The following is an 11,877-nucleotide window of genomic DNA, read 5'->3' as shown; positions in this document are numbered from 1 at the left end:
TTTTTACTCCCCGTGGTGCAGCGGGGGGGACACTGTGGGATGCCTGGGATCGAACCTGGGCCAGCCACTTGGAGGCCCACAGCCCACGGAACCCTGCTGAACTAGCCTCCCTCAGCCACTTCCTGGAACCCCAGCAAAGCCTTTACAAGGTTGGACTTTGGGAGACGCCCTTGCTCCCTCGCTCCCAGGAGGCACATTTCTTTCACTCCTGTTTCAGTTTCTGTTTATTACTTGAAATCAAGGTGTGGTGCTTTTTTTTTTCCCTTCCCCCCCTTTTCCAAATTTATGCTTTTTCGTACGGGAAACTAAGTCAGGTGTGGGAAAGGCCACAGAACGCCCTCCCCCCACCAGGGTCCTTTTAAGGATGGAGGAGGGTGGAGGTGTTGATGGGGAGGGGGTGGGCTGGTATCCTGCCTTGCCCCTCCACCCTCAGACCTGTGTGTGCACAGAGGCTATTTTAAAAAAAACTCTTTCCCCCCCTTAAAAAAACAAAACAAAAATAAACAAAAACCAGAACACACATTTAAATAGGTATTCAAGACAGTTCTTCAAAAACAAACCGGCTTTTCTCTCCTTTTTGTTTGTTTTTTCTATTTTTTTGGAAAACAAAAATAAAACCAAAAAAATTCCTTGATGCCTAACCCTCTGACCCCCCTGCCCACCCCCCCACAAAAAAATGTACAGCGCTACAGTTAACACATGATGTTCACATCTGAAACCATTAACACATAATGGGGGGGGGAAGGAGGGGTGCACCTACGGGGGCCATAGAAGGAGGAAGGGAGGGGGGTGGGGGGGCAGGCAGGCGAACAAATTGCAGGACAAAGACGGGGTGAGGGTGTCAGGACAAGACTGACAGGTGGGGAGGGAAGGACCCCAACATCTCCATTATAAGTAAAAAAAAAAAAAGTGAATTGAAAAACACTAACCCTATGGAAAGGCCCCTTGTTGGGGGGGGGTGTCTAGTTTTAGCCCCCATGGGACTGGGGGGGCATGGGCTAGGGTGGGGAGGGTCCAAATTAGACCAGCAGCGATTTCCCCCCCCCCGGGGGGTTAATGCTACACAGCTTACCCTGTGCCAGGGGATTCACAGCTCAGCACCCCCCTCCCCAAAGTGAGGGCCAGAGGAGACCCCCCCCTCCCGGCCAACTAGAGTCCATTCCCAGATCTCTCTGGCTGGGATGGAATGAACAGCTGAGGTGTGTGTGTGTGGGGGGGTCCTTGCCTGCCCTCGTCCGCTCCCCCACAGCCATGCCTCTCCTGGTTTTTCAAGGATTCCCAAGCAACTATTGGCTCAGTCAGAAATGAATAGTCTATAAATACCCCAAGCTCAGAAAAAAAAAAAAAAAAAGAAAGAAAGAAAAAGAAAGAAAGAAAGAAAGAAAGAAAGAAAGAAAGAAAGAAAGAAAGAAAGAAAGAAAGAAAGAAAGAAAGAAAGAAAGAAAGAAAGAAAGAAGGGGGGTTGGGAGGGAGGTGGTGGAGATCACACAGTGCGTGGTGGTGACCCAAGCCTGGTGGTGGCAGTGACAGGGACTGTCCCCTCTCCTTAACCCCCAGCCAAACCCCGAGGTGGGTCCTGATGGCCTCTCCCCGGAATCGCCTTGGTTATTATTCCAGGAGTTGGGGGAAAAAAAAAAAGACCAAAAAACCCCACTGGGGGTGGGAGAAGAAAAGAACAAAAAAGGGAGTGGGTGGGGGGCATCAGGACAGATGTGGAGAGGCCAGCCCAGCGGGGGGGGCCCAGTGGGGGGAGGGGGCGCGCCCTCTCTCCATGGTCCCCCTCATCTGTAAAGTGCATAATGAGGATTTTCACTTTTTTTTTTTGACTTAGAGGGGAAGAGGGCGGGAAGTGGGGGCGGGGCAGAGGGGATGTGGGGGGTGTGCCTGTGTCTCCAGCTCTCCTCCATCTGGAAAGTCTGCTACATATTGGGAGCTGGGGAAGTTGGGGGGAACCGCGGCGACGGGCGGGCACGAGGGGATGGACAGACAGCGAGGCGGGGGGGGGGGGGGAGGTGCGGGGGACACGACACGGAAACCGGCCACCGGGCACGCGGAGGGCGGGAAGAAACGGGCGTAACTGAGCTGAGGCTGGAGGCAGGAACCCAAGTCCATCCAGAGAGTCCAGAAAATCATGGTGAGAATTGAAATTTAAAAAACAAAACAAAACAAAAACAAAAAAAAAGAGACTCAACCCACACCCCGAGGACCCGGCTGGGCAGGGGCCAGGGCGCGTCCCTAGGCCACCACGAATCCGGACTTGATGTCGGGGTTGACTTCTGGCTTCCAAACGGAGTCCTCAAAGTCGAGGCCCAGGCCAGCCGCCTCGCTGGGGCTGGCGCCGGCCCCGCTGCTGCTGCTGTCGCTGCGACCCGTCTTGCGGCTGGGGGGCCAGTGGTAGGGGCCGCGGGCGTCCCGGCGCGCCTTCCTGCGCAGGCGCTTCTGCTGCAGCAGCAGCTGCAGCCGCTCCACTTTGCAGCGCGTGGCTCGGTTTTCCGTCTGCCGTAGCCGGTCCCCTGCAAAGGAGGCGGTGGCCGTGACTCCCAGGGAACTCCCCCACCCCCTGCCCGACCGGGAGAGCCAGAGGGTGACCCCCAGCCTGGGCTAGAGACGGAGTTGGATAGGACCCCCATGGGATCGAAGGTAGAATGCCTGAAAGGAAGACTGGGTGGTCCAGCGGCTTGGAGCTGCATCCCCATCCGTTTGCTCTCTTTTTTGATTTTGGGGTTACTCCTGAGCTCAGAAAATCACTCATGGGGGCTGGAGCGATAGCACAGTGGATAGGGCGTTTTTTCCACTCGGCCGACCCGGGTTCGATTCCCAGCATCCCATAGGGTCCCCTGAGCACCGCCAGGAGTAATTCCTGAGTGCATGAGCCAGGAGTAACCCCTGTGCATTGCTGGGTGTGACCCAAAACAGAAAAAAAAAAAAAGGAAATCATTCATGGCCGGGCTCAGGAGACCCTATCTATGCTGGGGATCAAACTTGGGTCAACTGGGTCCAAGCCCCCCCGCCCTTTCCTTTCTTTATTTCTCTTTTTGGGTTGATGGGGAAGAGGATTTGGGTCCCACCCAGTGATGCACTGGGGCGACTCCCAGGGCACCAACCGGTCTTTGCCTGAGCCAGGAGTCCGCGGGGAGCCTGAGTTGCATATTCCTGTCTTGCTTTTCCCTCTGAACTGGGGCACGTTGGGGGGGGGGTCCCTCTCTGAGGGTCTGTATGCCTCCCGATTCATGGGGGTAACTAGGCTACCGAGGAGGGGAGAGCTGCCCCCCCCCTTCTCGCCCCAGCTTGGGCCTGACTGAGCGGTTTTCAGTGAATTCCCAGCACCATCTGCAGGTGGCAGCAGGGGGGGGCGGCGGGAGGAAGTGAGGACGGACGCCCCTCCCCGGGAGGCACAAGGACACTTTGTGCCCCCAACACACATGCTCCCTTCTTTCCTGGCACTTGCAGAGCAGGGCGTATGGCAGCTGGCAGCCCCCCCACCTCCCCGGGGGCTCCGCCCCCCTCTCCCCAGGGGTCAGTCCCTGCCAGGAGTAAGCCCAGGAGTCAGCCAGCATGCGCGCTAACACAGGACGCCCCTCCTCCCCACTCACCCGGGGGCTTGCACATGCGGACTTGGCTCAGTGAGGCTGGGGCTGCGGCGGCGGTTGCCAGCTTCTCGCAGGAGGTAGTTTTGGGGGTGAGGTCCGGGGCGGGCGAGGCGGGCGCGCACTGCGCGTGGCAGCGCAGCTGGGTCAGGGACGGGGGCATGCCCTGGTAGTGCCGCGTGGCGCTCAGCAGGTCATTGAGAATCTGCAGGATGGTACCGATGTCCCGCCGGGGCCGCCCGCTGCTGTCCTGGCAGTTGGGGTGCAGTGTGCCTGGCGGGGGGAGGGGGCGTCATGAACGCATGGCAACCACCACCCCGCCCCCCACCACTGCGGCGGCCCCAAGAGAGGGAACGTGGGGTGCTGCTGGGTGGGGCCCCTCCAGTTACCGGAGAATGTTCCTGAGAAGACCCCCGGTGCGTGGTTGACGAAGCTCTCGATCACCGCGCCGGGTTTGCGGGAGCGGGGGCCGGCGCTGCTCCCGGGGCTGGCGGCCGGGCTGGCACCAGGGCTGGCAGGAGACGCACACTCCATCTGCTGGTTTGGAGGGGGGGGCGCTGTGAGCTGGGCAGTGCCCCGGAGGACCCCCTCCCATCCTCACACCCTCCCCAGACTCACCTCGGTGCAGGTGGCTGGGGCTGAGTGGGACCGAAAGGTACCAGCTGTGACAGGCGAGGGGGAAGCAGAGGCGGGGCTGGTGGGCACCGGGGGGACACGGGCAGCGCTGGACATGGGCCGGCAGGGGGAGGACACGGGGGTGGCCGTCACGCTGGGGTCCCCGCGGGCGGCGGCGGCGGCGGCGGCCAGGACGTGGCGGTGCTGCATGGGGGCGTGCTGGGCCGCCAGCTGGAGCTGGACGAACATCATGTGGTCCCCCACGCGCAGGGCCAGGGTCAGCGGCGAGCGGCCAGACAGGAAATCACTGACCTGCGGAGAGGAGCCGGGTCAGCCCCCGGGGGGTCCTGGACCCCTTGTGCCCCCAGCCCGGCCCGGCCCAGCCCCCCCACGCTGTGTGACCTGGGGCCTCTCGCCGCCCCTCTCTGGGCTCTGGGCTCCCTGTTGGCGCCATGGATGCTTAAATAAAAGGAATCGGTATTTCCGGAAGCTGCCTCTGCCAGCCCGGGCCGGCCCGGGCATCGCTGGGGGCTGTGGGGGGGACAGAGGCGGATCAGATGGGAGTGGGGGTGAGGCATGGGCCCTGGCTCTCCCTGGCCAATGTGCTGTATGGGGAGTGGGGAAACTGAGGCCACAGGGGGCGGGGTCTAGTCACACTTAACCTTTACCTCACACCTTTTCCCCCCAGCTGCCTTGGGGCGCCTCCCCCCCAGGTCATCTGTGACTACAAAGAAGGGGTCCCTCCAGGGAAGCCACCCGGGGCCTGGTCAGGGCCTGGAATTCCTGCAGAAATTCTTCATCCTAACCTTTGCTTTCTCAAGATAAATATTTATCTGTCCTGGGCGGGGAAGAGGCAGTTAGGGGGGGTGGGGGGATCAGAACGGGCCTGCACTCCCCTACCCCCCAAGTGGCCTCAACAGCCCTCCGAGCTGGCCACTCTCCCCTCTGGCTCACCCGAGCCCTGGTCCGAGGGGAGGCGTGTGTGGGGGTGCCTCTGACCCCCATCTGCCCCGGGGCCTCTCCTCTGGGGCCTGGCCAGCCCTGCACACTCCCCAGAGGCCGGGATGGGGGGGGCGGAGGTTTCTGAGAAGTGACACAGGCCCAGATGACTCAGACCTCCTCCCGGCTCTCCGCTGGGAGTGGCTGGTAGAACCTTCTCTGTTTTGGGGGGCCGAGGGGAAGGAAGATGGGAGGGGGTGCACGCAAAGGAGGTAGGCAGGGCTTAGCCCCTTCCCCCAGCCCTGTCTGCCCGCCCCACGAACCTTTCGGCAACGCCCCTGAAGAAAGGAGCCGGCCACGGCTTCCCAGAGCAGCTGCGGTGCCCCCCACCCCCACCCTGCCAACTTCCTGCCTGGGGAGAGAACCGGGCGGGCATGACTGGGTGCCAGGCGGGGAAGCAGTCCCGGGAGCCCAGTCACCCCCCCGGGGCCCCCCCCACCTCCCGCCTCCTGACGCAGGCACCCCGGGGCGGATGTGAACCAAAACCGCCCCTGGGGGGGCCCTGACAACCGCAGCACCCCCCCCCACTTCCAAGAGAACCGGAGAGCTGGGTTCTCAGGGGCCCCAGGAAGTCATGTGCAGACACCCCCCCCAGGGCACGCCCCCCCCAGCCTGATGGCAGACCACCCAGTGCTGGGAGGCCCCCCCCTCAGCCAGGGCAGGACGCTACTTGCCGGGGAGGGGGCGAGGGCCAGGGCCGGAGGAGGGAGCAAAGCCGCTTAACAGGTTTCGGGGCTCAGCTGGGGAGGCCTGGGTGGTGGGGCAGGCCCCCCCTCACCCCACCAAGACAGACTTCTCAGGCCTCTGGCACCCTCCTGGGGACAGACCCACAGGGAGATGTGGGAGGGGGGTGCCAAAAGGGGGGGTGGGATGACAACAAGGGCAGAAAAATAAAACTGCAAGAAATTCGGGGAACCGGGTGTGGGCCGCCCCGCGTGGCCTCCTTTCCTCCCTCCCTCGCCTCACGGCGGGTTACTAAATATTTTCCTAACATCCTGTCTGGGCCCCGCCAGCCCTGGGGCTGGGCGCCCCCGCCCCCTCCCCCTTCAGGGGCAGAGAACAAAGGCCAGAAGGAGAAGGAGCACTCCCCACCCCTCACAATGGGGTCACGGGGGAAGACGGAAGGAGTTTTTGCCCAGGTTGGCCCCTCCCTCCAACAACCCCCCCACCCCGATAAAATTTAAAGGTAGGTTTGGGGAACCCACAATGGCTAAGGGGGGACAGAGGGGGGAAGGCAGTGGCTACTGGGGATGCCCCCCACCCCTCCCCCGCAGGAATGGGGTCCAAGGTCACCCGGTAGGCAGACAGGCAGGCAGGCAGGCTGGAGAAAGCGGGGTTCCCCCCACCCTGCCGGCCCCCGTGGGAGAGCAGCCGGTGAAGGTCAGGTGGTGTGTGCAGGGCGGGGGGAGGGGGGGAGGCGGACGAGGAAGCTGGTAGCAGAGCCAAGCTGGCACGGAGGCGGGGTGTGTGTCCCCTCCTCTCCCCACGGGCCTCCTGGGAACACAAACACCCCCCCACCCCACCCCGACTCCCCGACTCCCCAACACTGCAGAGACCAGAGCCCAGGGCAGGGCCGGGGGCAGCTTACCTGGGTCTCCGTGAGGCTCTCCAAAGCCTGCATGACTGACTGTTCGGGCCTGGAGGCCTGAGACTGTAAAGACACGGAGAGACCCTGAGTGTGGGTGCAGCGGGCATGGGGGGGGGCCTGGGGAGCGCTGGCCCTCAGCCATTTACCATGAGGCCCGCCTCCACGGTGGGCACCAGCGTCAGCTTGCTCCCATCCCCCACGCCGAACTCCTGCAGCGTCCCCGAACTGAGCCGGCTGGGGGAGGAAGGAAGAGGTGAGGCGCCCGGCGAGGCAGGGACGCGGAAGCGGAGGCCGCCCGCGGGGGGACACACAAGGACTTCCCACCCCCACCCCTTCCTGGCCCTTCCCGATCTGGGCTGCACGCCTCTCCCCCCCACCCCCCCCCGGAGCTGGCGCTGGGGTGGTTCCCAGGCTGGCACCGGGGGAGCCGCATCCTGGCTTGTTCTCACCCCCTTTGCCTCCCCAACCACCCCCCCAAACTCTGCACTCCAGCGAGCACTCGCGTTCGGACGCCTCGGAGCGTTTTTCAGCACAGGCGGGGTGTGGGGGTGTTTGCGCCCCCCCCCCCCGCCGTGGCCTTTTGGGTCACCCTCCCCGCCGTCAGTGCCCGGCCAGCCCCTGCCCGGGGCTCACCAGCCCCGGTCCCGGGCTGGTTTTTGTGGCCGCCCCAGGGCTCAGACTTTAGGGGTTTTGCCCGTCTGGGCACCCTCCTCCTCCCTCCCCTTCTAGGCCCAGGCCCCGCCGCCGCTCAGACAAAGAGACCCTCCCCCTCCCGCCCCTCCCCCACCAGGGCCCCTCCGCTGGGGATGGACATAGCGTGTCCCCGGAGGCCCGCGGGGGGAGGGCTTCCCGGCCTGGAGGCGATTTAAATACCAAGGGGGAGGGGGAGGCCGCGGGGACCGCTCCGTGGCGAGAACAAAGGGGGGCAGAGAGACGCAAGTGTGTGGGGTGGGGGGGAGACAGCCAGACGCCGGGGGGCCGCCAGGCAGATGCGGAAGCCGGCGGAGACGCGGGCGGAGGCGGTGGCCGCGCCACCCCGGGAACCCTACATCCCCTCCTCCGGGCACCCGATGGAGCCCGGCCCGCGGGGCGCCCCGGCTGCCGCCGCCTTTGTGCTCCGACCCCGGGCGGGGGAGGGGGCCGAGGCAGGCAAGGCCGAGCAGAGGGCGCCCGAGAGCGCGCGGCGCGCCCCCGCCCCCCCGTCTGGCCGCCCCACTCCTTCCCCGTGCGGCGCGCTCTTTGTTCCCGCCCGGGGGCCCGGGCCCGAGGGGGCGGCCGGGCTCCGGGGGCCGGGGGCGGCGCGAGTACCTACGTGTCTTTGTGGAGCAGGGCCAGGCGCTCCTTGGGCACTTTGAGGCGCTGGGACAGCCGTTTGCGCAGCCCCTCCACCGTTTCGTCGGGGGGCACCGACAGCTCGTAGCGGGTGCCCGTGGTGCTGTGGATGGCCAGGTTGATGGGCGCCCCCTCGACCGCCCGGCCTAACTCGCAGGCGCCGCCGGGGGCCCCACGCCGGCAGCTCCGGGCGCCGCCGGGCTGCGGCTCCATCCCCGGCCCGCGCTGGGGTGCTGGGGTCCGCGGGGCGCCGCCAATCCTCACCGCGCCTCCGGGCAGAGGCGGGGGTTCCCGAAATGCGGTCCTCCGGAGGTGGGGGGCGACGACCCTGGGCGCGGCTAGGTGCGGGGTGGTGGTGGGGTGCGGGCTGCGCGCGTCCCTCCTCAGAGAAGGTCCCAAAAGTGGAAGGTGAAATCAGGAATCAAAAATCCGAGTGGAGCTCCGGGGTCGCTTCGGCTCGTCGGGGGGGTGGGGGGCCCTTCCAGGAGTGGGGGCGGCACTGGCGGCGCCTTTAAAGGGCGGCGGGCGGCGACCGCGGCGAGGCGCAGGGGAGGGTCCCAAAGGAGGGGCGCCGCTCGACCGTCCGTCCGTGCTCGGTGCCGTCTGCCGCTCGGGCCGCGCTTCCGGGCGCGTCCCCTCCCTTAGCAACAGCCACAGCCGCCGCCGCCGCCGCCGCCGCCGCCGCTGCTCAGAGGATCTGGGGGTGAAAGTAACAAGAAAAAAAAGTTATAATGTATCAACGTTCCAAGGGGCGGGGCTTCCGCCCCCTCCCATTCACTACTTACTCCGCCGGCTCCGCGCCGACCAATGGGCGCGCGCCCCTAGCCCCGTCGGCCAGGGTCACTGGCCAATGAGAGCCGTCGCGGCACCGCCCCACGTGGCAGAGCGGTCCCGCCCTTCGCCCCGCCCCTGAAGCCCTGCAGCCAAAGAGAGCCCGCGGGGGGCGGGTCTGGCGCCGCTCGGGTCCGCCCTCGCGCCCCGCCCGCGCCGGCGGCCATTCATAAGGCCAGCCGCCCGCCCGCAACAAAGGCCTGGGACCCCAGGGGCGCGGGACCCACGGCTGGGACGTTTCATAAGCTCCAAGGGGACCGTCCCCGAGCCCAGAGGGACCAGAAGCCACGGGGCTTCTCCCCCGAGCCGGTGCGGCCGCTAAGAGCGGGAGGACACCGCGCGCCTCGTGGCGGGGGTCCGAATCTTGTGGCCCTAGGGGACACCAGCTTCAGTGGGCGACCCTCGAAGCCCCCCACTAACCACGCCTCGACTCCCCGTGCCCGAGGGCACCCCTGCAGGGGGAATGGCGCCGAAGGCGGGGTCGGCACGCGGTGACGTGGCCAGTGGCGGGAGGGCCCCTCCCGAGCCGGTGCCACCTCGCGTCCCACCCCCGTCCCGCGGGCCCGGCCCGTTTCCCGAGTCGCGCCCGCCCGAGCCGTGACGTGACGCGGCGTCCCCGGCTGCGCCCGCGCCGCTCGGGGCTGCGGTGAGTCAGCAGCGCCGGCGCGCCCTCTGCCGGCCCCGCCCGGGAACGCGGCCCCGAGGCCCGGGGAGGGGGCGTCGCGGCGGTCCTGGGCGCTTAAGTGGCGCAGGGGAAGCTCTGTCGGACAGCCCCGCGCGGGACATCGGCCTCCAGACCCGGAGCCTGGGGAGGCACAGCCCGAGACACTGAGGCCGGTACGGCCACGGGCTCAAGGTCAATCGCGAGGAGGGGGAGTGCCCGGGGGGCGGGGCGGGGGCTGCGGTCCAGCCAGGGCGGTGCTGGCGGCGCCAGGCCCCTCCCATCCCATGTCCTGGGGGGCTCCCCGGTTCCCGAGACACCCTGACCCCAAGTCTGTCACAAGAAGGAACAAAGGGCAGTGGGGCAGCCTGGAGAGTCAAGAGTGGGGACTCCCCCCCTCCCTGGATTGGCGAGGTCCCGCCCCCCACTCACCGGGAGCGTCCAGTACGAGGTCAGCCCGAGTCCAGAGTGTACCCACGTAAGGGCAAAGCGCGGTGGCGGGGCTGGTCTGGGGCCGAGCGGGCGGCCCCCGAGCCTTTATCCGCGCCGCCTTCCCTCGGGGTGGAGTTTGGGCGGGCGGGTGCCGGGCGGGCGCTGACGCAGGCCGGCCCCCGCCCCTGCCTGCCGGCCAGGACCCAGAAGCAACACGGAGCCTGGGCTACCCCAAGGCCGCGCCCCGCCAATGTTGGGGGGCGGGCACTCTCTTGAATGCCGCAGAAACCCGGGTCAGGGTCGACAGCTCCGCGGGCAGTGGCTGGGATGCACGCCTGGGAGCTCTGGGATTTCGGGGTGCAAACTCAGCCCCGTGCCCCACCCCCTCTCCTGCTGCCCCATCTGTCCCAGGCCGGAGGACGCCCCCGTCGGAGCCGGGTGGGGGGAGGGCGGGAATGGGGGCCTGAGTCAGCGACTGTGGTCCAGAAAAACAGGGCCGAGTCACCTGCCGGACGAGGGGGTGCCCTCGCCAGCTGCCTGGGCGGCCTTAACGGTGACCTCAGCGGGTGTCGGGTAACCATCCACCAGGGTCAGGCTGGAAACCTCAGGAGGGTTTACAACTCAGTTTCCCTGGAAGGAGGGAGGGAGGGTGTGCTTGGAGGAAAAAGCCAGCAGCCTCCCGGCCGGGGTGGCAGGGAGACTAGGAAGTGGGGCCCCCTCCCCAATGTCAACACCCCATTTATGTACTTCGGTAGCTGGCACCCAGCCTGGGGTGGGGAGAGGTGGATTACGGCCATGTTTTCCATGTAAGAATAAGCCACAAAGCCAGTGACGAGTGGGCCAGGACACATCCTGGATTCCCCCCACCCCTGGAAAACTATAGCCCAGTCTGCAGAACTGGGACCCCAGGGAACAAGTCCTCACCCCAGCCCCTTATCTGGCGGGCCTCCCTTTATCCACCTCCACCCACACCCTCGCCCCGGGCCGCCCCTCCCACAGCTGGGCTCCTTCCCTGCTCCTGTCCGCTCCCACCCAAGGCACCCAGGGCCCCACCTGCAGCCGTTGGGCGGGCAGGAGCCTTTCAAACAGCAACAGAGCATGAAGGGTGGAGGGCAGGTGGGCTACAAGGCAGTGGTGTGTGTGGGGGGGAGGGCGCTCTGCAGATCAAGTTAATGACAACAGGACAGCACTAAGGGTCAGGGCTAGTGCAGTGGGGAGGGAGGGCGCCTGCCTGAAGGAATGTGGCTGATGGGGGTTCAGCCCCCCCCCCCCCGCCTCGGCCCCCACCCCGTGGGAGCCCGGAGCCCACAGCCTGCTGGTGTGGTCCCAGGACAAAATAAGGTGCTGAGACATCCCTGTCTAACTCGGGCTCCCCTGGGTGTAGATGGGTCCTTGGCTGGGGGGTCCAGGGACCCAACCTGCAAATGGCTGGTCCACCTCTGGCCCCCACAGGAGGGAGGCCTCTCAGGGCCTGGGAGCACAGGCAGGGGGTCCCTGGTATTGGGCCGGATCGGCTGCTGTTCTTGAGGTGACTGATGGCACCCGGTCTCTGGGCCATGGTGTACTTGTGACCGCAGCTGCCAGCCCTAGGGGGGGAGGGGGGGCTGGTTCTGGAATAGCTCAGGGTGTCTGCCAGATCCCTGGAGGGCCACCTCAACCCCAACTGGGACCTCCTGGGGACACTCAGTGGCATGGGACGGTGACACAGGCGGAACACCCCCCCCCCCCTTGCTGACTGTGTACCTCACACATGCCCGGGGGTGGCCTCCCTGTCACCTCCCGGCTGTGGTGGCACACAAGGCCTGTTCACTCACCCAGTAGGAATCCCCAGG

General features: G+C 66.0%; 1 protein-coding gene across 4 annotated transcripts; it reads right to left on the bottom strand.

Annotated features, from left to right (window-relative positions):
- Positions 1-687: 687 nt before the first annotated feature.
- On the bottom strand, positions 688-10,258 carry MIDN (midnolin). Of its 4 annotated transcripts, none has more exons than XM_055128650.1 (9): positions 10,046-10,258; positions 8,102-8,818; positions 6,936-7,023; positions 6,790-6,852; positions 4,605-4,733; positions 4,206-4,514; positions 3,977-4,121; positions 3,594-3,860; positions 688-2,513 (listed from the first exon to the last, which is right to left on the bottom strand). In XM_055128650.1, exons 2-9 carry the CDS (start codon positions 8,332-8,334, stop codon positions 2,236-2,238), a joined length of 1,512 nt encoding a protein of 503 aa, XP_054984625.1. In that variant the 5' UTR covers positions 8,335-8,818; positions 10,046-10,258; the 3' UTR covers positions 688-2,235. The 4 variants fall into 4 exon arrangements, with proteins under 4 accessions (XP_054984625.1, XP_054984624.1, XP_054984627.1 ...); XM_055128649.1 differs by having other exon boundaries at positions 3,977-4,124; positions 10,046-10,251; XM_055128652.1 differs by lacking the exon at positions 4,605-4,733 and having other exon boundaries at positions 10,046-10,242.
- Positions 10,259-11,877: the final 1,619 nt, after the last annotated feature.

Source organism: Sorex araneus, chromosome 2, assembly GCF_027595985.1.
Source record: "Sorex araneus isolate mSorAra2 chromosome 2, mSorAra2.pri, whole genome shotgun sequence".
Lineage (NCBI taxonomy): Eukaryota > Metazoa > Chordata > Mammalia > Eulipotyphla > Soricidae > Sorex > Sorex araneus.
This window is presented reverse-complemented; position numbering and strand designations above follow the sequence as displayed.

Coding starts and splice junctions, on each gene's coding strand:
- MIDN (XM_055128649.1), bottom strand. CDS start 8,334: ATGGAGCCGCAGCCCGGCGGCGCCCGGAGCTGCCGGCGTGGGGCCCCC. Junction 4,125..4,205: donor CCCCAGCCACCTGCACCGAG/GTGAGTCTGGGG, acceptor CCTCCAAACCAG/CAGATGGAGTGTGCGTCTCC. Junction 3,861..3,976: donor CTTCTCAGGAACATTCTCCG/GTAACTGGAGGG, acceptor TCCCCCCGCCAG/GCACACTGCACCCCAACTGC.